The sequence below is a fragment of the Dipodomys spectabilis genome, unplaced genomic scaffold (assembly GCF_019054845.1).
Source record: "Dipodomys spectabilis isolate Male_0828 unplaced genomic scaffold, ASM1905484v1 ptg000652l, whole genome shotgun sequence".
Lineage (NCBI taxonomy): Eukaryota > Metazoa > Chordata > Mammalia > Rodentia > Heteromyidae > Dipodomys > Dipodomys spectabilis.
Window position 1 is genome coordinate 13168 of NW_024871329.1, and position 24081 is coordinate 37248.

At 66.6% G+C, this 24081-nt stretch overlaps 1 protein-coding gene across 1 annotated transcript; it reads left to right on the plus strand.

Annotated features, from left to right (window-relative positions):
- Nucleotides 1-325: 325 nt before the first annotated feature.
- On the plus strand, nt 326-23974 carry Pfkl (phosphofructokinase, liver type). The gene is made up of 22 exons (XM_042671649.1): nt 326-473; nt 4143-4216; nt 6165-6242; nt 7357-7546; nt 9368-9533; nt 9923-9967; nt 10175-10283; nt 11895-11990; nt 13153-13245; nt 14615-14740; nt 15374-15438; nt 16084-16147; nt 16546-16692; nt 17122-17192; nt 19796-19883; nt 20484-20636; nt 21811-21975; nt 22198-22259; nt 22405-22516; nt 23030-23129; nt 23216-23321; nt 23575-23974. The coding sequence occupies exons 1-22, from the start codon at nt 389-391 to the stop codon at nt 23720-23722; spliced, it is 2343 nt and encodes a 780-aa protein (XP_042527583.1). The 5' UTR covers nt 326-388; the 3' UTR covers nt 23723-23974.
- Nucleotides 23975-24081: the final 107 nt, after the last annotated feature.

Genomic DNA, 24081 nt, shown 5'->3' on the forward strand with positions numbered 1-24081 from the left:
AGGCTGAGGACACGCCCCCGGCCTCAACCTCACCCACTGCCCAGCCCAGGCTCAGGCCCCACCCCGGCCTCAGCCACGCCCACTTCCAGCCCAGACCTCAGCTTTGCCCCGGCCTCAGCCACGCCCACTTCCAGCCCAGACCTCAGCTTTGCCCCGGCCTCAGCCACGCCCACTGCCAGGCCTCAGCCACGCCCGCGGCCCGGCCCCGGGGAGTCCGTGCACCGGGGCGGGCCGCAGGCGGGGCCGGCGGAGGTGGGCCGGGCCGCAGGCGGGGCCGGCGGAGGCGGGCCGGGCCGGGCCGGGCGCTCCGGGGCGGGGCCCGGGCGGCCGCGGCCGGGCGCGCAGAGCGGGCCGGGAGGAGCACTGGGCCTGCGTCTCGGCTGCCGCCATGGCCACCGTGGACCTGGAGAAGCTGCGGGCGTCCGGGGCCGGCAAGGCCATCGCCGTGCTGACCAGCGGCGGCGACGCGCAAGGTGGGCGCGCGCGGCCTCGGGGCGGGCGGGCGGGCGGGGGCTGCGCGCTCGCGGCCCGGGCGGGCGTCCGCTGCCCCTCGCCCGGGCGCGCGGGGGGCGGGGGTCGAGGCCGATCCGGGCCCCGCCCGGGCCGCGCTCCGGGTCCCGGTCCCCGGACTCCGCCCCGGCGTGCCCCAGGTCGCCGCGTACGTGCGGCCGGCCACGGGCCTCGGGGGCGTGTCCGGGCGGCGGGCGGGCGGGGCGCAGACCGCGCGCGCCCCTGCCGGGCCCCTTCCGGGCGACACGTGTGCGCCCCTGTGCCCGGGAGCCCGCGCGGACGGCGGGCCCGGGCCCCCCGCGTCTCCCTCCGCACCGCGCACCCCGCTTCCCCCGTCCGACCTCCTCCGCTCCTCCCGGTTCCGCGAGGACTCACAGCTGGGGCCAGGTCCCGTCCGCGGTCTGCCGCTTCCTCCTGGCCCGGCTGGCCCGGGGTGGGGGGCGGCCCGGTCCTGCAGCCCGGGGCCCCCGGGTGCGATCCAGGACGGTCCAGGAGGCCCACGCAGAGTCCTGGCTTGTAAGGGACCCGGGCTGGTGGTCAGCACACACCTGCACACCCCCGCCCAGGCGGCGGGACCGGGAGGCACGTGGCCCGCGGTGGCAGACCACCAGAGGAGCCCGGGTCTGCAGCCTGGCGGCGCCTGGCCGGCCCAAGCTCCAAATCTCTGGACAGAGGCCTTGTCTGCTGAAGGGTGGGGCCTGCAGGCTTCTCTACAGCATGAGTGTGGGTGGGGGGGTTCAATGATCCTCAGGAAGGAAGGGCCAGGGCCACCCAGGGAGACCAACAAGCCGTTTTGGAGGAAGGTCTGGAGATGGAGACCTTCCAGGTTTGGGTGCTTCCAGGGTGGTCAAAGTCCCTGCCCTGCCCACCTGGTCCCGGTGCCTGTTGGAGTGGTCACCAGTGTGCCCATCGAAGCACCTGCTGCCACGGCTGCTCTCCCTGAGTTCATGGCCCTCCACTCATCGGTAGACCTGGTGTTGGTACTTTTTTGGTGAGGCGGTGGAGGAGGGTCTGGACTTCCCTGGTCCCCTGGCACAGGTGGCAGAGGTAGGGCCAGCATCCTTTGGTGAGGGTAGCAGTTAGAGTCTGGCCTTGTGTTGCATAAGTGAGAGCTGACCATGGGGTTGGTGACGGGCCTGTGGCCTGGCCCCAGGTAGTGTCCAGGCTCCATGTGCCCTCCGTGTGCCCTCGGTGCTGCCAGTGGAGGCAGCCAGAGAAAGGCCAGAGGTGTGCCAGCGGTAGAATGCGAGAAAACCCAGCCACCCCTGCCAGGCCCCAAGTGCCCGTCTGGCTGGTGTTGGCTAGCACTTTGGCCTGACCCAAGCACTTCCTCCAGCCTCAGTTTCCCCTTCCCTTCCAGCCAGTCGGGAAGTCCTATCCTCTACAGCCCTGGACCCCTCCCTTCCTGTTGAACAGGAGTCCCTGTGAGCAGTTGTGGCTCACAGATAATCTGTTTATCAGATTAACTTATGTAGAGGAACTAGAAGTAAAATCAGCCTGGCCACCCCCTGTCCCTGCCCTCAGCCTCCCTGTGGTATGGGCACTTGGGTTCTCTGAGTTTCTTCCAGCCTCCCCTGCCCCTAAGTGACAGTGGGACACTGATTTCCTGTTTGTGCGGATCACGGATCAGCACCCAGTGCCGGCTCCCCCCCCACCCCCCTGCGCTGTGTCCAGGATTTGGGCACACAGGCTTTGCGCTCACTCATTAGCTGACCGCTAACGCTCCGCTCACCTCCCCCATCTAGAAATAGCATCTTACTTTCTTGGAGGTGATTGTCACTGAGCGAATGCCTCAACCTCAGATTTAAGTTGTTCTGATGGGGGTGGGCTGCTGGTCAGCTGACGGGCACTGGCTGGTCTCCCGCCTGCCCTTCTGACTGGGGCTGGCTTGCTGCCAGGAAGGAAAGCAGATGAAAGAGCGATTTCAAAGGCCTGTTGAAGAGGCAGCTTTCTTGAGACTTGCAGGTCCTGCTCCCTCAGGTGGCTGTCTCTGGCCAGGGTGCTGGTCCAGCAGGAATCACGCCGGGGTCACTCTGTTCTGTGGCGTGCTGAGCACACAGCTTACCTGGCTGGTGAGCTGGCTCTGACTTGGGGGCTGGTTCACCCAGCAGCGTGAGCGTCTGGAGCTGGGTGACCGGAGCGGCATGGGCTGGACAGTGGGTCCTGGCCTCTGGCCTCTGGTCACTCTGTGCTGGCCTCTCCTGCCGAGCTGGACGCTCTTTCCAGGAGGGAGCGAGGCGGGGAGGCTGCTGGACCGCTCCAGGCCCAGTGCTCTCCTGCTGCCCTGCTGGCAGGTACGCAGTCAGGTAGCTCCCCACCAGCCGTCTGGTCTCCAGTGTGCCAGCCTTCTGGTGGGGGTGCCTGCTGAGCTCCACTGCTTGCCTTCAGCCTTAGCCACCCTGTTTCCATCTGCTTGGGTTCAGGAGACGTTGGCCGTTTCTGTAGCAACAAGGCTTGCTTGCAGAAGTCGTGTGCATGAGCCCCGCGCGGCCTGCTGTGTGGGGTTCCCCTGGCACCGCACGTTAGCTGGGTTGGGTCCGCTTGACATGCCCGGAGGAGCCTGCTCTGCCCGCACCTGCCAGGCTCCAGAAGGCCCTTTCCTGTCCCCGTGCGGCCTGGTATCCAGGGACAGTGGCAGATGCCCGCCGGCTGTGTGGGAGCCTCGGGCCACGCGGGAGCTTCATTCCATGAGCAGACTGTTGGGAGGCGGTGCCCGCTAGACTGCTTGCGTCAGAACTGCTCGCTCCCCTGAGCCCAGGCACGCAGAGACCTGTGGGACTCATGGAACCTGAGTCAGGCCACGAATCCTCTCCAGGTCACGATGTGGATCTTCAGGGTTCACAGGACACCCCACAGATAAGAGCCCTGGCAGGTCGTGAATGCCGGGACTCTGGAGACTTGGCTTCCTGTAGGCCAGGCCTTCTCACTGTCGGGGCACGTGATGAGTGCTCTGTGCTGGCTGGTGAGGGAGTCAGGGCCGGCTGTCCCACCGTGATGGCCTGGGGGACCGGCCCCAGCACCCTCGGGGGTCGGGTGGCTGTGTCTCCTCTGTGCGGGGCTGGGGTGGGATAGGGGGCACTTCATGCTCCGTCCACTTCCAGCTGTCCGGGCGGTTCCTCTGCAGAGTGCCGGTGACCTGAGCCACGTCCTGGGAGCCGGGATGGGGACGGGGAGGGAGGAGCCTGTGGCGTGTTTGGGCTACAAGGTGGGAATCGGCACTCTGCGGCTCGGCAGCCCGTCAGGCGGGGCCTCCCTCCGTGCCTGCGCTGCCCTGGAGTGCCCGTTCCTCCCAGCCTGGCGACCAGACCGTGAGCCCTTTCCTCCACTGCCCATGCTAGCCGTCCGGTGTCAGTTCTCAGCTGTGTGGGCCTGTGGGGGGGGCGCTCCATGGATGAGCCCAGCATCCATCTTGGCACCACAGTCAGCACAGAGAGGCCGGCGTGGAGGCCTCCGGAGCGGCCAGCTCGGTTCTCAAGCCGAGTGGGTGTTTTGATGTTTTCCTCCTAGCATAACTCGGGGCCACTTCATTTCCAGGGGCTGGGGCGGTGCCCAGGCCCGTGCGGACTGTGGGGACGGGCAGGGGCTGGGGATGCCACCGTCCTTTAGACTGAGCTTTGCCCCGATCCTCCCAGGTATGAACGCCGCGGTCAGGGCTGTGACGCGCATGGGCATTTACGTGGGAGCCAAAGTCTTCCTCATCTATGAGGTAAGGCCGGGGCGGGGCGGGGCGGGGCGGGCCGCGTGCGTGTGGTGGCCTGCGTTGTGGTGGAGCCGTGTGAGCAGTGGGCTGGCACATGGTGGACTGTGCACCTGGGGCTGTGTACTGCGGGCGTGTGGTGGGCTGAGGTGGGCCGAGGTGTGGTGACCCCACGGTGACCCCAGGGTGCCTGTGTGAGTGTGCCCTGCCCGTGCAGGGTGTGCTCTACTCGGCTTTGGATATCTGAAGTCGGGGGACGGGGGCCCAGAGTAGGGGTGGCCTCATAGTTGAGGGGAGACAGGAAGTGGAATCCAGGGCCACGGCATCCGCAGAAGGCCCTGCAGGTGGGTGTTCCTCAGGTGTGCTCAGGGCCCGCCCAGATGGGGTCAGAGGCCGCGTGCGGGTGAGCTGCCCCTGGCCCTGTGCACAGCCACCATTGCTGGTTCCTCCCCGAGACCTAGGTCAGCGCGGGCAGGGCACCAGAAGCCCGGCCGGGGCCTGGCCTTGCCTTCTCCCGGTACTCCAGCCTGGACCTGCCCTCTGGCAGCGCACGGTTTCCCCTCCGGGGCCTCCTCCAGCCGGGCCGCCCACCGCGGCCCCACAGCCACCCGACCTGCCCCAGTCTGTCACCAGTGGGGGAGGGCCCTGGGCCTGGCTGCAGTCCCTGTGGTGGATTTGCGCCCCCTCCTCTCCTCCTTCTCATCTTTTCCTTCCTTTATCGCTCCTCTCTCCACCCCTAAGTCCCTTGCGTTGTTGTGTGGCTTTTCTGGTGGTTGTCCTTTTGTGCTTGCAGTTTACGCATACATTTTATGTACCATGTAGCCAGCCCCGCTCCTCCCTCCTCTCTCTTTGCCCCGCCCGGGTTATGGTAGATCCACTCCCTGCCCTCTGCTCTACTGGGCTGTGGCACAGAAAGAGGGAGGGTGTGGGCAGGGTGGGCATCTGCCCACTGGCCTGACCCCTCCCTCCCCACCTCCCCCTGGCTGAGGAGGGGGTCAGGGAGGAGGACCAGCCGAGCCAGGGCGCCCAAGGCCTGGGTGGAGTGCTAGCACACCCACCTCGGCTCGGGACTGGGGACATCGGTGTTCTGGGGGGCCTGTGGACGCACACCTGAAACACTGTGTCTGGTCTCACTTCCATAAAGAACGCCCACAAACAGATGCTATGTGTGGGATCCTTAGCCCAGGGTGAAAGACCTGCATGCCGGCACTGGGGGCAGAGAACCCTGGATCCCCACCACTTTTCCGGGGGCACGGCCGCCCAGGTGTCCAGGGGACTCACAGGTCCACCCCGCCTGGACTGTCCACCCGGGGCTTGGTGAGATGTGCGTTCTTGCCTTACCAGGGGTCTTCCCCGTCTGCAAGCCTCCCGTGGGGCCCCTGGCTCTGTGTGCACATGTGTGTGCACGTGTGTGCACGCGTGTGTGTGTGCGCGCGCGCGCACGTGCATGCTGGTATGAGATAAGGAGATCATGTGCGGGGTAAGAAGTGGATCACAGGTGGGATGGACAGTGGACTGGGTACAGCCGCTGTGGCTGGCGCAGCCTATGGCTAGGGGTGGGTAGATGGAGCCAGAGGCCCCTGGCAGCGTATCACGGTCACAGTGGGTAAATCTGACCGAGCCCTCAGGGATGGAGGTGGGTGGGATGGGTGGGAGGGTGACCCTGGGGGATCCCAGGTGCAGCCTGGGAGCTCAGCTGGGGACACCGACCAGGTGGGCCACCTGCACCCTGAGCTCTTGACGGAGAGCAGACTCATATGCGTGTGAAGGTGTTGGGAGGCCCATGTGGGGCGTCCTGGCTGCGTCAGCCCAGAGCCTGGGGTGGCAGGGCTGGGGGTGGGACTCCGGCCTGCGCTCTCTAGCTGAGGTTCGGGCTGCTGTCTGACCGCTGCTTTCCCAGATGGCGGTGCTGCTGGCTGCTGAGGGGCTCGGTCTCACGCTGTCCATTTGGTTCCAGGGCTATGAGGGCCTCGTGGAAGGAGGTGAGAATATCAAGCCAGCCAACTGGCTCAGCGTCTCCAACATCATCCAGCTGGTGAGGGTTGTGGCGGGTGGTTCCCTCCTACCCCGGGAGTGTGTGGGCATGAGTGGGCACATAGACAAGCGCTCTGAGCCCTGCACAGAGACATGCGTGTGCACACATACACACACACACACACAGACATGCCCACATACACTCCACAGGGCTGTAGCTCCAGACATGTGTTCACAGTCAGAGACCTGTGCAGAGACATGCACACGTGTGCACACGTGTGCACACACATACACATACACTCCCCTCACAGAACTGCAGCTCCAGACATGCATTCATAGCCAGAGACCTACATGGAGACACGCACGCATGCACATGCACATGCACACATATACACATGTGCACGCACACACTCTCTCAGGGCCTCAGCTCCAGACTGATGGTGTCACCACTGCCATAGCATAGTTGGGTGTCAGGCGGGAGCGATTGAGGGGCAGGAGGTCTCAGGAATCAGGAGGGGTTCAGGCCCTTGCTGGCTGCTTTGTTTGGCTCTGCCTGGTGCGTGGCAGGGCACCCTGGCCCCGGAGCACTGCACACTGGAGCCTGAAGCTGACTCTCAGGGGGCATGGGATGCTAGCGGAACACTAGCAGGAGGCACTGCTGAGGCCTGTCCTTGTGGATGCCAGTGCAGTGTGTGTGTGCGTGGATGTGTGCGTACATGTGTGCGTGGGTGTGCGCGCATGTGCACACGCTGTGTGCGTGCATGTGCATGTGTGCGTGGGTGTGCGCGTGTGCACACGTGTGCACATGCTGTGTGTGTGCATGCGTGTGCATGCATGTGTGTGCATGTGCGTATGTGCGTGTGTGTGTGTGTGTGCGTGCGTACGTGCACCCAGTGCTTCTTAGTTCTTAGCTTTCTCCATTCCTTGTGGAACTGCTCAGGCTTGAGGCCTTGTACTCAGAGAGGGGAGGATCCTGCACAGTTTTGGAATTGCCCTGGCCTGGCCCTCTAATTCTGTGGAGTCTGCCGGTCACCTGCCGGTGCTGCTACTGTGCAGCACCGGGTCTTTGGGGTCCCTTGGAGGGGGACCTCTGTTACCTGTTATTCCATCTGAGGGCCCTGGCTGGCGGGACAGGTGGCACCCCCATCCTGTCTGAGGGCTCTGGTCTCGTGCAGGGAGGCACCATCATTGGCAGTGCCCGCTGCAAGGCCTTCACCACCAGGGAGGGGCGCCGGGCGGCGGCCTACAACCTTCTGCAGCATGGCATCACCAACCTGTGCGTCATCGGCGGGGATGGCAGCCTCACGGGCGCCAACGTCTTCCGCAGCGAGTGGGGCAGCCTGCTGGAGGAGCTGGTGAAGGAGGGTGGGTGTGCGCCAGCGCCCGGGCCCGCGCCGGAGGAGGCAGGCAGGACACCTGGGGGGGGGGGGTCGGCTCGCTTGCTTCTGGCCCGTGGAGAGGGACCCATGCCAGGGTGACCCTAGATGGTTGCAGCTGCTAGGTCAAGTCAGGGGTTGGAGCCCAAGGCAGCCTGGGCGTGGAGGGGTCAGTGCTCCGTGCCTGCCGCAGGCACCTCCCTACCCGCGCCGTGCCGCAGTCTTGTTTGCTACTGACTTCTGAGAGCTCTAGATGTGGCCACAGACCTGGCCCAAGTTTGCAGAGATGTAGTGAGGATAACATTAGGCACAAGTCCCAGGAACACGGCTCAGAGGAGACCCCGGAGCCTCGTGGAGGGTGCAGGACTCCCCTGTGTCTGCGGAGTGGGAGGGGCTGAGCATGGGCGGGCCCAGCGGAGTGGGAGGGGCTGAGCATGGGCGGGGCCGGTGGAGTGGGAGGGGCTGAGCATAGGCGGGCCCGGCGGAGTGGGAGGGGCTGAGCATGGGCGGGCCCAGCGGAGTGGGAGGGGCTGAGCATGGGCGGGGCCCAGCAGAGTGGGAGGGGCTGAGCATGGGCGCCCCAGTGGAGTGGGAGGGGCTGAGCATGGGCGGGCCCGGCGGAGTGGGAGGGGCTGAGCATGGGCGGGGCCGGTGGAGTGGGAGGGGCTGAGCATGGGCGGGCCCGGCGGAGTGGGAGGGGCTGAGCATGGGCGGGGCCAGTGGAGTGGGAGGGGTGGGCCCAGCGGAGTGGGAGGGGCTGAGCATGGGCGGGGCCTGGCAGAATGGGAGGGGCTGAGCATGGGCGGGCCTGGTGGAGTGGGAGGGGCTGAGCATGGGCGGGCCTGGTGGAGTGGGAGGGGCTGAGCATGGGCGGGCCTGGTGGAGTGGGAGGGGCTGAGCATGGGCGGGCCTGGTGGAGTGGGAGGGGCTGAGATGGGCAGGCCCGGTGGAGTGGGAGGGGCTGAGCATGGGCGGGGCCGGTGGAGTGGGAGGGGCTGAGCATGGGCGGGCCTGGTGGAGTGGGAGGGGCTGAGATGGGCAGGCCCGGTGGAGTGGGAGGGGCTGAGCATGGGCGGGGCCCGGCAGAGTGGGAGGGGTGGGCCCAGCGGAGTGGGAGGGGCTGAGCATGGGCGGGCCTGGTGGAGTGGGAGGGGCTGAGATGGGCAGGCCCGGCGGAGTGGGAGGGGCTGAGCATGGGCGGGGCCGGTGGAGTGGGAGGGGCTGAGCATGGGCGGGCCTGGTGGAGTGGGAGGGGCTGAGCATGGGCGGGGCCGGTGGAGTGGGAGGGGCTGAGCATGGGCGGGCCCGGCGGAGTGGGAGGGGCTGAGCATGGGCGGGCCCGGCGGAGTGGGAGGGGCTGAGCATGGGCGGGGCCAGTGGAGTGGGAGGGGTGGGCCCAGCGGAGTGGGAGGGGCTGAGCATGGGCGGGGCCTGGCAGAATGGGAGGGGCTGAGCATGGGCGGGCCTGGTGGAGTGGGAGGGGCTGAGCATGGGCGGGCCTGGTGGAGTGGGAGGGGCTGAGCATGGGCGGGCCTGGTGGAGTGGGAGGGGCTGAGCATGGGCGGGCCTGGTGGAGTGGGAGGGGCTGAGATGGGCAGGCCCGGTGGAGTGGGAGGGGCTGAGCATGGGCGGGGCCGGTGGAGTGGGAGGGGCTGAGCATGGGCGGGCCTGGTGGAGTGGGAGGGGCTGAGATGGGCAGGCCCGGTGGAGTGGGAGGGGCTGAGCATGGGCGGGGCCCGGCAGAGTGGGAGGGGCAGTGGATGTGCCCGATCGGGGGTCTCAGCCAGGCCCCTGCCAACCCCCGGCCCAGGGAAGATCACAGAGACCACAGCCCAGACCTACTCCCACCTGAACATTGCGGGACTCGTCGGCTCCATCGACAACGACTTCTGTGGCACGGACATGACGATCGGCACCGACTCGGCCCTGCACCGCATCATGGAGGTCATCGATGCCATCACCACCACTGCCCAGAGGTGCGCAGCCCCCCGTGGCCGGGCCGGCCCCGCCAGCCCAGGGTCCCCGTTGCCTCTTGTGGGGGTGGTCGGCCTCGTGGACACAGACGCTCGGCCAGCCGCGGAGAGCGGCGGCGGGGATGCGAGCGTGTGGCCCCGCCCCTCTGCTCCAGGCCCGGGACCTCGGGAGCCGCACGGTGGGGTTCCCAGTGGGGTGTGGGGGGGTGCGGTACTGGAGGGGCTTTGGCTTCCAGACAGGGCCGGCCAGTCTTCACCAGATTGTTTCACACTGCTGAGGGGTGATAGGGGCCTGGGGCACCTTCCCTCCCAGAGATGGCCCTGTGAGCCCGCCTGCCGTGGCCGCGTGGCCAGCCACCCCGGCACTGAGCCGCCTTCCCTTCTCTCCACAGCCACCAGCGGACCTTCGTGCTGGAGGTGATGGGGCGACACTGTGGGTGAGGAGCAGTTGTCCCGGCCAGCGGGGTGGGGTGGGGGGCAGGGGGGACGTCCGGTGGCTGTGGGGACAGTGGGGCGGAGCCTGGCCTCCCTGCGGCCTGGCCCGTGGCAGGGGGTCACTGCCGCCGTGGGTGTGCGTGCGCCTGGGTGGAGGCGGGGCAGGAGGTGATTCCAGAGCAGGCCGCCCCTCCCCCTCCCTCCCCCAGGTACCTGGCGCTGGTGTCCGCCCTGGCCTCCGGGGCCGACTGGCTGTTCATTCCGGAGGCGCCCCCCGAGGACGGCTGGGAGAACTTCATGTGTGAGAGGCTGGGGGAGGTGAGCGGCCACAGGCCCCCGAGACCCGGTAGACTCTGGGGGTTCATGATGTATTCGTCCTTGGCCACTGCCAGCCCCTGGGGAGGGGTGACGGGGGTGTGCACAGGGACGCTCGGCCATCCCCGGCTCTGTTCCATGTGGTCAGGGGAGAGGCAGGGTCAACTGACTTCTTAGGGCAGCGGCCACTGAGCCTAAGCCACTGAGGGATGGCCGTGAGCCAGACCCAGAGGCAGGGCGTTGCTGGCTGAGACCGACACTGCAGCTGTCCTCCGGCTCTGTGCCTCTGAGGATGGTGACCCTAAGCCAGGGAGACAGGTGGCCAGTGCCGCGGCCCGTGTGGACAGTTGAGGGTGCAGGGGAGAGTAGAAGCCGTCTGGGAGTCCAGGCCTGGCCTGGGTGAGGCCGGAGGGCCGTGCAGTGCCTGCTCCACACAGGGGCTGCCCTGCCACTCACTGCAGCCAGGGGGCGCTCTGCTATGAGCAGGTTCACACTGCCCTGCAGACCCCCAGGACTCCTTATCAGACAGGCCGGCCCTGGGTCAGGCTGGGCTGGGGGGCGGGGGAGGCCCAGAGCCCATGCACTGTCCCTGGCGGCTCAGGCCGGCCTGGCAGCTCTGCCTCTGGCCCTTTGGTTTCTGGACTCCAGGAAGTCTGTTCCAAGGGAGATACAGGAGCATCAGCCCAGCCTGGGGCCCTGGGCAGCCCCGGGCTCCGTCCCGCATCTCTGTGAATGCCCTTCACCCCCTTCCACTGTGGGCTCCCCTCCCAGCCCTGCTATTCCCCAGAGGGTCAGGGCCTGGCTCTGGAACCTTTCCAAGTAAGGCCAGGGCAGGGGAGGTGGAGCCCGGGGTGCAGCAGCCCCCCCTGGCTGCAGTGACTGGCAGGGCAGCCCCTGTGTGGGGCTTCGTGGAGGTGGCTGGGGGGGCACACCTGGGACCACCTCGGTTTCCCCATGAAGATGCTTACTGCCAGGTCGACTACAAGGAGAAGGAAGAGGGGGAGTCTGGCTCTTCTTCACCTGCGGCCCTGTCCTGGTGCCTTCCCCCCACAGCACCTCAGGGACCCTCCATGCCACGTGCCTGGGCCTCCCACATAGCGGGCCTCCCCTGAGATGCCCAGTGCTGTCTCCCGGCCTGAGGCTCTTAGAGCACTGTGGGCTGTGGCCAACAGGAGTCCCACAAAGGCTTATGGGTCATGGAGAAAAGGAAGAAGGGAAAGGTACTTTCAAGTACCCAGAAGTTGGTGATGATTTGCACGTGGCACGGTGCACCATGGGAGTTCTGTGGGTGTCCAGTCCGGGATGCCTGTCCCCTGGTGAAGGGTGAGAGCCAGCCTCGGGCTGGCCGTGGTGCGCCGGCCTGGGCCTGGGGTCTGCCCTCCCTCCACTTGTCCACATCCCCCAGCCCAGTGCTGGGAGAGGCCTGTGGCCCTCAGTCTGGAGCCCCTGGGGGCCCTGCAGCCCCGGCCCCAGGCCCTCCCTGGAGAGAGGAGGGCCTGGCCCTGGCTGCTGGATCGTGTTCAAGGCCTAGTCCTGTCCCCCACGTGGGGGCCCCTGGTGGCCATGTTTAGTGGCTTGTGGCCTGCTGGGTAAGCCTGGATTTTTCTGACTCAGACTCGAAGCCGGGGGTCCCGGCTAAACATCATCATCATCGCAGAGGGTGCCATCGACCGCAACGGGAAGCCCATCTCGTCCAGCTACGTGAAGGACGTGAGTGTGCCAGCCACTGGGGGTGGGGCCAGGCCTGGGGGGGGGAGGAGGGGGCACAGCGGGGGGGGGAGAGGCACATAAGGGGGGAGGGGGGAGGGGGGGTAGGGGCACAGTGGGGGGGGCAGGGGCACAGCAGGGGGGAGGGGGCAGGGGCACAGCGGGGGGAGGGGCACAGCGGGGAGGAGGGGGGATGGGGGTAGGGGCCCAGGGGCGGAGGCGGGAGGGGGAGGGGCACAGCGGGGGGGAGAGGCACATAAGGGGGGAGGGGGGAGGGGGGTAGGGGCACAGTGGGGGGGCAGGGGCACAGCGGGGGAGTGGGAAAGGGAGGGGGCAGAGGCACAGGCAGGCCCTCCCTGGTTTCTGAGGACAGGGGCTGGTCCTGTGCTCTTCCTGGCCTGAGCCAGGCACCAGTGCTGCTCCTCACCCCTGTGATGGAGCGGACCGGTGTGCACCCAGCACCCAGGATGCCCAGGCATGAGGATTGTGAGTTCAGGGACAGCCTAAGCAACATGATGAGACCACGTCTCAAACAAAACAGAAACTATCAGCTCAGACTGTGAGGAGCCTCTCCAGCCCAGCCCGCTGCTCCTCCTCCTCCCTGAGCTCCACCCTGCAGGGGAGCTGCATGATCCTGCTCCCCCGACCTCTGTGGCTTGTTCCCACCCCTCTGTCCTGGACCCCAGAGCTATGGGGACCTGGTGGACACTGAGCCGAGGGGGGCAGAGGTCACGTCCAGCTCTGAGCACCGGGGCCGCAGGCCACACACATGCGAGGCCTGCTGGCACAGAAATCTCTACACGCGCACACGCCCTGCACACGCGCTGCGCACGCACTGCAATGCACTGCACACTGCACAGGTGCGTGCACAGCGCACACTGCACACGCACTGCAATGCGCTGCACAGATGCATGCACAGGTGCATGCACAGGCACACTGCAACGCGCACACTGCACACACACTGCACACACTGCACAGGCTCACCCCCTTCCTACACGCTCACATGCACTCAATTAGGCGCTGTAGGTGGGCATCCTGGGCTGCTCCTGAGTGAGGATCCTGCAAACCTGAGGCCGGGCATGGTGGGCACCAGGGTCAGGGCCCGCGGGGAGCAGGGCCCGGTTTGGGCTGGAGCTCACAGCCTCGCTTGACTCGCATTGAACAGCTTGTGGTTCAGAGACTGGGCTTCGACACACGGGTGACCGTGCTGGGGCATGTGCAGCGCGGAGGGACCCCCTCAGCCTTCGACCGCATCCTGGTAGGTGGGCTTTACTCTGGTGTGTGCGTGTGCGCGTGTGTGTGCGTGTGCGCGCATGTGTGTGTGCATGTGTGTGTGTGTGCATGTGCGTGCGTGTTTGTGTGCATGTGTGTGTGTGCGTGTGTGTGCATGTGCGTGTGCGCGTGTGTGTGCGCATGTGTGTGTGTGCATGTGTGTGTGTGTGTGTGTGTGTGTGTGTGTGTGTGTGTGTGTGTGAGATGTCCACCCAGGAAGCAACCCACTGAGCATGAAAAGAAATGTGGACCTGAGGCTCCTTGGACCCGCCCTTCCTTGTGCCTCCTTCCAGATCCTTCCCTCCACACATCAGCAGTTGACAAGGGCATCAGCAGACTATAGGCATTTTTTTCTTCTTTCCATTTCCTGGAGTGCTTTTTGTTGGTGTGGTTGTGGGTCTTGAACTCAGGGCCTAAGTGCTATCCCTGAGCATTTTCACCCAAGGCTAGCCCACTACCACTTAGAGCCACAGCTCCATGTCCCGTTTTCTGGTGGTTAATTGGAGATAAGAGTCTCTTGGATTTTCCTGCCCACACTGGCTTTGAACCGTGATCCTCAGATCTCAGCCTTCTGAGTAGCTAGGATGACAGGTGTGAGCCACCGTGCCCGGCTTCCTGGAGTTCATTGTGATACATGCTTTGTGTAATCAGTGGTACATAGGCCTTGTGCCTTGTGTTCCTCCCCGAAGTATGAACACTCATGCTCTGTGCCTGAACACGTGCCTCCAGCTATGATCTGCAGATGGTGGAACCTCATGAGCCACCCCCTCTGGGAGTGTTCACTGTGCACCCTGGGAAAGATGGTCCAAACCAAGCACGGTCGGGGCCCCACCTGCCGGTCGTGCAGGGGAGGGGGAGCGCCCAGCAGCCTCCCGTGTCCCGCTGCATGCTGGGAGTCCAGGAGGCTGGAATCCACCACCTGGGTCACAGGACTGACTGCGGCTGCCACCGCCCTTTCTGGCTGTCCCTTGTGTCGAGGCCTGCAGCTACGGCCTGACCCTAGGGTTTCAGTTGTCCCGTTGCTGCCAGCCGTGTTTGGTGTTTAAAGCCGGGTAGGCTCTGAGTGAGGCCTCTTGTCCTGGAAGGAGCCTGGAATTGGCTTCCCAGGAGACGCTGTGCTGCGGCTCTCTGACCCAGAGCCTGTGAATGGTGCCAGGTGCGCTGTTTTGAATGCTGGTTGAGCTGTGTGCTGGAAGCTTCGGCTACTGTGAGGGGCCTGGAGAGCGGGGTGTATGCACTGTGGAGGGTTGGTGCTGTGCGGTTTGCAGAGCGGGAGCCTGGGGGGGCAGGGGCAAGGGGTAGGGGGCTGGGAGTGGCGGCCCCCGCCTGAGCTGCACCGCCCTCCCCCTGTGCAGAGCAGCAAGATGGGCATGGAGGCCGTGATGGCACTGCTGGAGGCCACGCCTGACACGCCAGCCTGCGTGGTCAGCCTCTCGGGGAACCAGTCGGTGCGGCTGCCCCTCATGGAGTGCGTGCAGGTGGTGAGTGCGAGCCCCGCCCCGCCCCGCCCCGCCCCGCCCGCTGCCGCCTCTCCCCTCTCCCGGGTGTTGTGGTGGTGGGCGTGGCGCCAGCCGCAAGCCTCTGGGCAGAGGCCGGAGCCAGGACTTCGATGTCACCGAGGGGTGTGGCTGCAGGGAGCTGGGGCGCTGTCCGGAGCATTGGGGTTGGGACAAGGGGGGCGTGGCCGGCAAGGGGCGCTGTCAGAACAGGGACCCCGGAAGCGGAGTGGAGGTAGGGGCAGAGGGATCGTGAGGCCATGCTGGGGGGTGCTCTTCCTGGCTCACCAGGTGTAGGTCCTGCAGACAGGGCCGCTGGGAAAGGTGAGCTGCGGTGTCCCTCCCCCACGTGCTTCTTAGAAGATGGTTTGCCATGATTTCCACCTCGCCCGGCTTCAGGGCGCACTCGACACCGTCACAGGCCAGGGTCTCTGTTCCCGAGGGTCCGGCCGGGCTCCTGTGGCTCTGGGGTGCTGTGGGCTCTGTGCCCCTGCAGGGGAAGGAGAGCTGGGTCTGGAAGGGGCGTGGTGGGCTCTCCGGCTGAGCTGGGACACAGCTGCGCGTGTGAGCCGGCCCAGGCCTTCCTGACAACCTGTGCGTCCCCGTCTCTCCTCAAAGACCAAGGAGGTGCAGAAGGCCATGGACGACAAGAGGTTTGACGAGGCCATCCAGCTCCGTGGCAGGTACGGGCGCTGGCAGGGCGCATCCTGGGCAGCTGACGTTGGCCCGTGCGAGCTCTAAACGTGGTGGCACTGTGGGCCCTCGGCCAGAGCTCCCTGGGCAGTCCAGGGGGAGGAGGACGCCTGGAGGGGCCGGGGGGACGGCCCCCTGTGGGGTGGACGTGGGCCACGGGTGGCCAGGGTGGGACCTGCGCGTTGAGGGCTGGCCGTGCCACAGGGCAGGCGGGGGTGGGGACAGCACTTGTGCAGAGGCCTGAGCTATCCTCGATGCCACGGGGGTGGTCCAGCTGGGGGAGGCAGGACTGGGCTCTGGTCCTCACCGTGTGAGGTGCTGCATCCGGCGGACGCCGGGTCAGACTGGACGTGGAGGTCTGGCTTCTGCGTACAAGCTGGGCGGAGGCTGGGGCTTTGCTGTGTGACCCTACGTTCCGTGGGGTCTCACACAAGGTGCTGAAGGGGTCCAGTGGGGCGTTGTGTCGGGGCAGGCTGGGCTGCATGGCGTCTGGCTCCTTTAGGGCCCTGTCCCTCCTGGCTTTGTGCGTTGAGCCCCAAGGTCCTCCCCTGAGCTCAGGCTCCGTGCTCTACTGCGTCTGGGAGTCACTGCTGTGGCTGCAGGGCCGTGAGTCATGGGACCTGCTTCCTTTCCAGGAGCTTCGAGAACAACTGGAACATTTACAAGCTGCTGGCCCATCAGAAGATCTCCAAGGAGAAGGTGAGGCTGAGGGCCACGTTCACTCGGTAGCTGGTCAGCCCTGCCCTGCTCGTGTACTGCTTGCTCTTCTGTGTGTCTGCCGATGGGGTGGCGGCAGGTTTGGGGCTGGCCCCCTGTCCCGTGGAGGACCCCTCTCTCCCGCAGGCTCGGGAATGGGCCCATGGGGACGTGGGGGGCTCTTCTCTCCTGCTGGGCTGGGACTGCTCTCAGGGCCCGGCCCAGCTCTGCTGGTGGTGTAGCTGTCACTGGTCTGTTAGGTTCCTGGGCTTGAGGTGAGGGGACGGGGCCCGGTCTGCAGATTTAGGAACTTGAGTGGCCACTGATGTGATGTAACGGGAGGAGGGGACTCCGTGTCCACCCTGGGGCTCACCCATTGGTCCCTTTCTCGCTCCCTGCAGACCAGTTTCTCGCTGGCCATCCTGAACGTGGGCGCCCCTGCGGCCGGCATGAATGCGGCCGTGCGCTCGGCAGTGAGGACCGGCATCTCCCAGGGCCACACGGTGTACGTTGTGCACGATGGCTTTGAAGGCCTAGCCAAGGGTCAGGTGAGTTCAGCTGGGACGGGTGGCTGGGGGGAGGGGGCGGGGAGGGAGATGCTGGGTGGTGGTGGGGGTGGCCGGGGCGCTGGGCTGCCCTAGGAGCTGTTCTGGGAGCTTCTTTGCTTCCTGGCTCTTAACCTGCTCCTCGGCTGCTCACACTTGAGGTCTGGGGCCTTGAGGACCCACAGACATGGCCCAGTTCAGGGACATACAGAAACATGGCCCGTCCTGGAGAGGGCCAGTGGCCTCGGGGAAGGGGCAGAGACGCTGTGTCCATGACGCCCTGTCCGGCCAGGCCTGTGGCAGACGCAGCCTCGTTGTGATGGATGGTCAGCAGGGTGCCCTCTGCCCGGGAGCTCAGACAGGACTCAGTCCCTGGCTGAGGCGGACACTGAGGCCTGCGGCCCAGCCCTGAAGCTGTGTCCTCGCCGACAGGTGCAGGAGGTGGGCTGGCACGACGTGGCGGGCTGGCTGGGGCGTGGCGGCTCCGTGCTGGGGACCAAGAGGTGAGTGGGAGCCACTGCGCTCCTCGGAGACAGGCAGCTGCCCGGGCGGCCTCCGGCAGAGCCGGCCTGTGCCGAGGACAGCCTGGTGCCGAGGCCGGGGCAGCGCCGCAGGGGCGGGGGAGCTGAGGCGCATGCCGGGCTGCGTCTCCTGAGCACCACCGCAGGGCTGCGTCTCCTGAGCGCCACCGCGGGGCTGCGTCTCCACAGTGCCACCGCGGGGCTGCGTCTCCACAGTGCCACCGCGGGGCTGCGTCTCCACAGCGCCACCGCGGGGCTGCGTCTCCTCAGCGCCACCGCGGGGCTGCGTCTCCACAGCGCCACCGCGGGGCTGCGTCTCCTGAGCGCCACCGCGGGGCTGCGTCTCCACAGTGCCACCGCGGGGCTGCGTCTCCTGAGCACCACCGCGGGGCTGCGTCTCCTGAGCGCCACCGCGGGGCTGCGTCTCCACAGTGCCACCGCGGGGCTGCGTCTCCACAGTGCCACCGCGGGGCTGCGTCTCCACAGTGCCACCGCGGGGCTGCGTCTCCACAGCGCCACCGCGGGGCTGCGTCTCCACAGTGCCACCGCGGGGCTGCGTCTCCACAGTGCCACCGCGGGGCTGCGTCTCCTCAGCGCCACCGCGGGGCTGCGTCTCCACAGCGCCACCGCGGGGCTGCGTCTCCTGAGCGCCACCGCGGGGCTGCGTCTCCTCAGCGCCACCGCGGGGCTGCGTCTCCTGAGCGCCACCGCGGGGCTGTGTCTCCACAGTGCCACCGCGGGGCTGCGTCTCCTGAGCACCACCGCGGGGCTGCGTCTCCTGAGCGCCACCGCGGGGCTGCGTCTCTACAGCGCCACCGCGGGGCTGTGTCTCCACAGCGCCACCGCGGGGCTGCGTCTCCTGAGTGCCACCGCGGGGCTGCGTCTCCTGAGCGCCACCGCGGGGCTGCGTCTCCACAGCGCCACCGCGGGGCTGCGTCTCCTGAGCGCCACCGTGGGGCTGCGTCTCTACAGTGCCACCGCGGGGCTGCGTCTCCACAGTGCCACCGCGGGGCTGCGTCTCTACAGTGCCACCGCAGGGCTGCGTCTCAGTGCCACCGCGGGGCTGCGTCTCTACAGTGCCACCGCGGGGCTGCGTCTCTACAGTGCCACCGCGGGGCTGCGTCTCAGTGCCACCGCGGGGCTGCGTCTCTACAGTGCCACCGCGGGGCTGCGTCTCCACAGCGCCACCGCGGGGCTGCGTCTCCACAGTGCCACCGCGGGGCTGCGTCTCAGTGCCACCGCGGGGCTGCGTCTCCACAGCGCCACCGCGGGGCTGCATCTCCTCAGTGCCACCGCGGGGCTGCGTCTCCTGAGCGCCACCGCGGGGCTGCGTCTCCTGAGCGCCACCGTGGGGCTGTGTCTCCACAGCGCCACCGCGGGGCTGCGTCTCCACAGTGCCACCGCGGGGCTGCGTCTCCTCAGCGCCACCGCGGGGCTGCGTCTCCACAGTGCCACCGCGGGGCTGCATCTCCTCAGCGCCACCGCGGGGCTGCGTCTCCTGAGCGCCACCGTGGGGCTGCGTCTCCTCAGCGCCACCGCGGGGCTGCGTCTCTACAGTGCCACCGCGGGGCTGCGTCTCCTGAGCGCCACCGCGGGGCTGCGTCTCCACAGTGCCACCGCGGGGCTGCGTCTCCTGAGCGCCACCGCGGGGCTGCGTCTCCACAGTGCCACCGCGGGGCTGCGTCTCTACAGTGCCACCGCGGGGCTGCGTCTCTACAGTGCCACCGCGGGGCTGCGTCTCCACAGCGCCACCGCGGGGCTGCGTCTCCTGAGCGCCACCGCGGGGCTGCATCTCCTCAGCGCCACCGCGGGGCTGCGTCTCCTGAGCGCCACCGTGGGGCTGCGTCTCCTCAGCGCCACCGCGGGGCTGCGTCTCCTGAGCGCCACCGCGGGGCTGCGTCTCCTCAGCGCCACCGTGGGGCTGTGTCTCCTCAGTGGCCATTTTGATCCCTGGGCTTGGTAGTCTTGGTGCTGTGTCTCCTTCCATGGCCTTTTGTGTCTCCTTTGGTGGCTGTTTTTTTTTTTTTTTGCCGTGGGTCTTGAACTCTAGGTCTGGGCACTGTCCCTCAGCTCTTCAGCTCAAGGCTAGCGCTCTACCACTTGAGCCACAGTGCTACTTCCAGTTTTCTGGTGGTTTATTGGAGAACAGAGTCTCACGGACTTTCCTGCCCGGGCTGGCTTTGAACTATGATCCTCAGGCCTCAGCCTTCTGAGTAGCTAGGATGACACAGCTGTGAGCCAGCAGCACCCGGCTTGGTGGCCGTTTTTGTGCCTGGCGTGGTGGTCTCTGGATGAGCTGCATGACGTGGGGCACTGTCCTGTTCTGAGCTGTGCTGGGTTCCTGAGGGCAGCGTTGGGCAGATCGGGTGCCCCGGGCCCCATGGTAGCAGAGGTGGTGTTGTTTGCTCCTCTGCCTCTGGTGAGGATGCCTGGTAAAGGCCCAGGCCGCTCCCTCACCAGCCATGTGGGGCCTCTCCTGTGGGGCCCCAGCCACTGTGGAGAGGGGTGTTCTGTCAGCTGATTGGATGCCCTGGGTCAGATGATGTGGGTGCAGGCTGGAGCTCAGGCTGCCCCTCTGCCTGCAGGACGCTGCCTAGAGCCCACCTAGAGTCCATCGTGGAGAACCTGCGCACCTACAACATCCACGCCCTGCTTGTCATCGGCGGGTTCGAGGTGAGGCTGAAAACCCTGGTGTGCAAAGTGCTGCTCGGGCCCTGGACTGGCATGGTGGGATCGTGGGTGCTGTAGATGCGGGTCTGGACCGGCGCGGTGGGATCGCGGGTGCTGTAGATGCGGGTCTGGGGCCTGGGCTTGGTGCCTTCTGAGGGCCTCACGGGGTGCAGCCAAGCCTGGTGCTGGCGGGGAGGAGACGGGAGGGAGGAGGAAGGGAGGAGTTGGAGGAAGGGTGAGCAGGCAGTGTGTGGCTCTGGGAGGAGCTCGTACACCGTGCCCAGGTGCCTGGCAGGTTGTCACAGACGATAAGTAGAGGGGGTATGGGTGATCTGTGCTTAGCAGCTCACGCAGACTCTTCGGTCCTCTTGAGAACCCAGCCGAGTGGGGTGCTGCAGGGCCCCTTGATGGTGTCCTGGGGGTGGGAGCCGGCTGTCCTAGTCCACAAGCAAAGGGCGAGGCTGGTCAGCAGGGGGCAGGGCCGGGGAGCCGTGCCGCTGCCCTGACCCAGTGCGGCCTTGGTCTGGCCCTCCTCCCCCCTCCCCTCTCCTCCTCCCCTCCCCCTCCCCTCCCCTCCCCCCCCCATGCCCGCCTCTGCCCCAGGCCTACGAGGGTGTGCTGCAGCTGGTGGAAGCTAGAGAGCGCTACGAGGAGCTCTGCATCGTCATGTGCGTCATCCCGGCCACCATCAGCAACAACGTGCCCGGCACCGACTTCAGCCTGGGCTCGGACACGGCCGTCAACGCCGCCATGGAGGTGCGGGCTGCTGGGCAGGGCACGGCTCCCCCGTGGTGTGGGAGTGGATCCCGCTTTGGTCTTTGGTCTGAGGATCGGTGGCTCTGGCTTCCGTGGTCTCTGCAGCTCCTGGCGGTGGGCGTTTCAGTGGAGGCCATCTTTGCCCTGCCGGCCTCCATCTTTCCCTCTGGGACAGCCGTTTCTCCTTGGTGGGCCGATGTCCTACCAGGGGCTGCAGAGGTTTCTGCCCTTCGCTCTGTGTGACATAGGATTTCCTCGAATCCCAGGAGCACAGGAAAGCTTTGTGTCCCTTGTCTTCCTTTCTTGATTACCTTCCAGCATCTATCTGTCTGCCTGCCTGTCTGTCTATCTAATTTTTCTTTATTGCCTAGGCTGGCTTGGAACTTGCACGTCCAAAGTGCTGAAATTACAGCCGCACATCACCATGCCCAGCATGCCTAGCTCTCCCCCACCCCTCTTAATCTTTGTGGAGCCTTAGCTTTTTATTTTTATTTTTTTAATTAATTAATTAATTTTTTTGGGGGGTCCAGTCGTTGGGCCTGGGCGCTGTCCCTCAGCTCTTCAGCTCAAGGCTAGCGCTCTACCACTTGAGCCACAGTGCCACTTCCGGCTTTTTTCTTTTTGCTTATGTGGTGCTGAGGAATCGCACCCAGGGCCTCAGGCATGCAAGGCAAGCGCTCTACCACTGAGCCACCTTCCCAGCCCAGGCCTTAGCTCAAGGTAGCGCTCTATGAGCTCCACTTCCTGTCCCTTTCATCTTGAAACTCCCTCTCACACACGGCTCTGTTGGTGCTGAGCATTCCCGCCACGCCTCCCCTTACCAGCCCCTGTGGCACGTTACCTGTTTCCGCAGTGGCTGGCTGGCCATCAGCCCATTTCACGGACAGGGAGACCGAGGCCCCGGGAGGCCCTCGGCGCTGGCCCTGCTGCCACCTGCCGGTCACACTGCCCCCCGTCCTGGCCATTGTCCATTGGCCCCGTGGCAGAGTGCGCCTCCAGGCCTGCGCAGACGGAGGCGGGGCTGCCAGGCTGTGACAAGGCACCGTGGCCTCTGGGCCTGGTGGCAGCAGAGCCCCTGCCTCCCCTCTCCAGCCTCCGGCCCCAGGGTGCCGCAGGAGCCCCTGGCTCATGGCGGACAGGCATGCTGAGCCCGGACGTCGCTTGGTCTTTGCAGAGCTGTGACCGTATCAAGCAGTCGGCCTCTGGGACCAAGCGCCGCGTGTTCATCGTGGAGACCATGGGCGGCTACTGTGGGTACCTGGCCACGGTGACCGGCATCGCCGTGGGGGCTGACGCCGCCTATGTCTTTGAGGACCCTTTCAACATCCACGACTTGAAGGTGAGGCCGGCCCTCGGCCGTAGCCCTGGGGGTCTGCGGGGCTGGCACGCAGGGCCGGCAGGGCCGGGGCCGGCCGAGCGCCCACTGCACCGGGGGGTGGCCCTGGCTCCACTCAAGCTTTTCAAAGCAAGCAGCGCCCTATGTGTGACAGGCCCCTGGGTGCGGGTCACGCGGGTCGCTGCCTTCCTCGGGCCACCCCTGCTCAGCCCATGCTTCCCGCAGGCCAACGTGGAGCACATGACGGAGAAAATGAAGACGGACATCCAGAGGGGCCTGGTGCTGCGGTGAGCCTTGTCACGCCTTGGCTGTCCTGGGAGGGCCCTTCCTCCTTCCCTCCCTCCTTCCCTCCTTCCATCTCTTCTCCACCTGCCTGTGGCCCCCCAGGGACCGGGGTTGGGGCAGGCCCTGATGCTGCCCACCCCTCCACAGAAACGAGAAATGCCACGAGCACTACACCACGGAGTTCCTCTACCACCTGTACTCCTCCGAAGGCAGGGGCGTGTTTGACTGCCGGACCAATGTGCTGGGCCACCTCCAGCAGGTGCTGCAGCTGGGCCGGGGGGAGGCCCAGTCACGGCGCGTGCCCGCCACATTGTAGGGAGGGGATGAGGCTGGCGGCTCCTGAGCGCTGACCCTGGTCCGAGTTTGCCCAGTTTCTTGCGACCTGTGGCACCTTTGCCCTGCCCAGCTTCCTGCCTTCTAGACCGGTGTGCCCCTGCCTCATGGTGGCCCTCGGGTGGCTATGGTGGGGCCATGGCCCCGAGTGCCGGGGCCCAGGGCTTCCTCACTGTAGCTGGGCAGCCACTGCTGGCCTCTGGGCGTGGCTTCTAGGCTGGATTTGAGGCCCTCAGGCTGCAGGAGCAGGCTCAGACCACGTGGAGGTCAGCTCCCAAGGGCATGGGAGGCGGGTGTGGCCACAGCCTTGCTTGGGAGCCTGTCTGCGGCTGTCTGTGGCCGTCTGCGGCCTGTCTGCGGCCGTCTGTGGCCGTCTGCGGCCTGCTGACTTCTTTCCTGGAGCCCAGCAGCACCAGGCCTGCTTCCCCTCTGTTTGCAGGGTGGAGCTCCAACACCCTTTGACCGGAACTACGGGACCAAGCTAGGGGTGAAGGCCATGCTCTGGATGTCGGAGAAGCTGCGGGCCGTCTACCGCAAGGGTAGGTGGGGTGGCGGGAGGCCCGGCCTGGTTTCTGAGGAGCCCGGGGAGGGCCTGGCCCCAGCCACCTCCTGCCTGCATCCACAGGGCGGGTGTTCGCCAACGCACCGGACTCGGCCTGCGTGATCGGCCTTCGGAAGAAGGCGGTGGCCTTCAGCCCTGTCACTGAGCTCAAGAAGGACACAGATTTTGAGTGAGTCCCCAGTGCTGGGTCTCGGGGCCCAGGGGCTCAGAGGCTCCTCAGGGCGGGTGTGCCAGCCCCACGGAGATCGCCCACACAGGCAGTGTGGTGGGGGGGGACAGTGGGTGGGCTCCAATGGGACAAGGCCCAGCGCCTCCCAGCCCCACTGCTGCTGAGGGATGTGGAGAGGCCAGGGAGGGGGGAGGGGGGCGGAGGGCCCAGCTGGCGTAGCCACCCTGACTTCCGACCTGCCCTCCCCGCGCAGCCACCGCATGCCCCGGGAGCAGTGGTGGCTGAACCTGCGGCTGATGCTGAAGATGCTGGCGCACTACCGCATCAGCATGGCAGACTACGTGTCCGGCGAGCTGGAACACGTCACCCGCCGCACCCTGAGCATCGACAAGGGCTTCTGAGCCCGCTGGACCCCAGCGCCAGGAGCCTGGCTCCGGCCCTCCATCCCCGCTGCCGGCCAGGTCTCCAGGACAGAGCACCCGGGCCCGGCCGCCTGGCCCTGTGGGGCACGCGTGCACCGTCACCCTCACCGACCCGGTGCCCGTGCCTGAGTCTCCGTGCTCCTGTGGACCCCACTGACCGGGTCCTGTCCACCCACCTCTCTGGCCGAGCAGCTCCTCACCTTTTCTAGAAATAAAGTCACCCTGACCGAGGAGGCCAACGGCCTTGGCTCTCCAGGGCAGGGAGGGCAGGGCTCAGGGCCATGGCCCCCTCGCTGGGGCTGCTCCCCAGGTCAGGGGAGGGTGACTTCCTTAGTCTG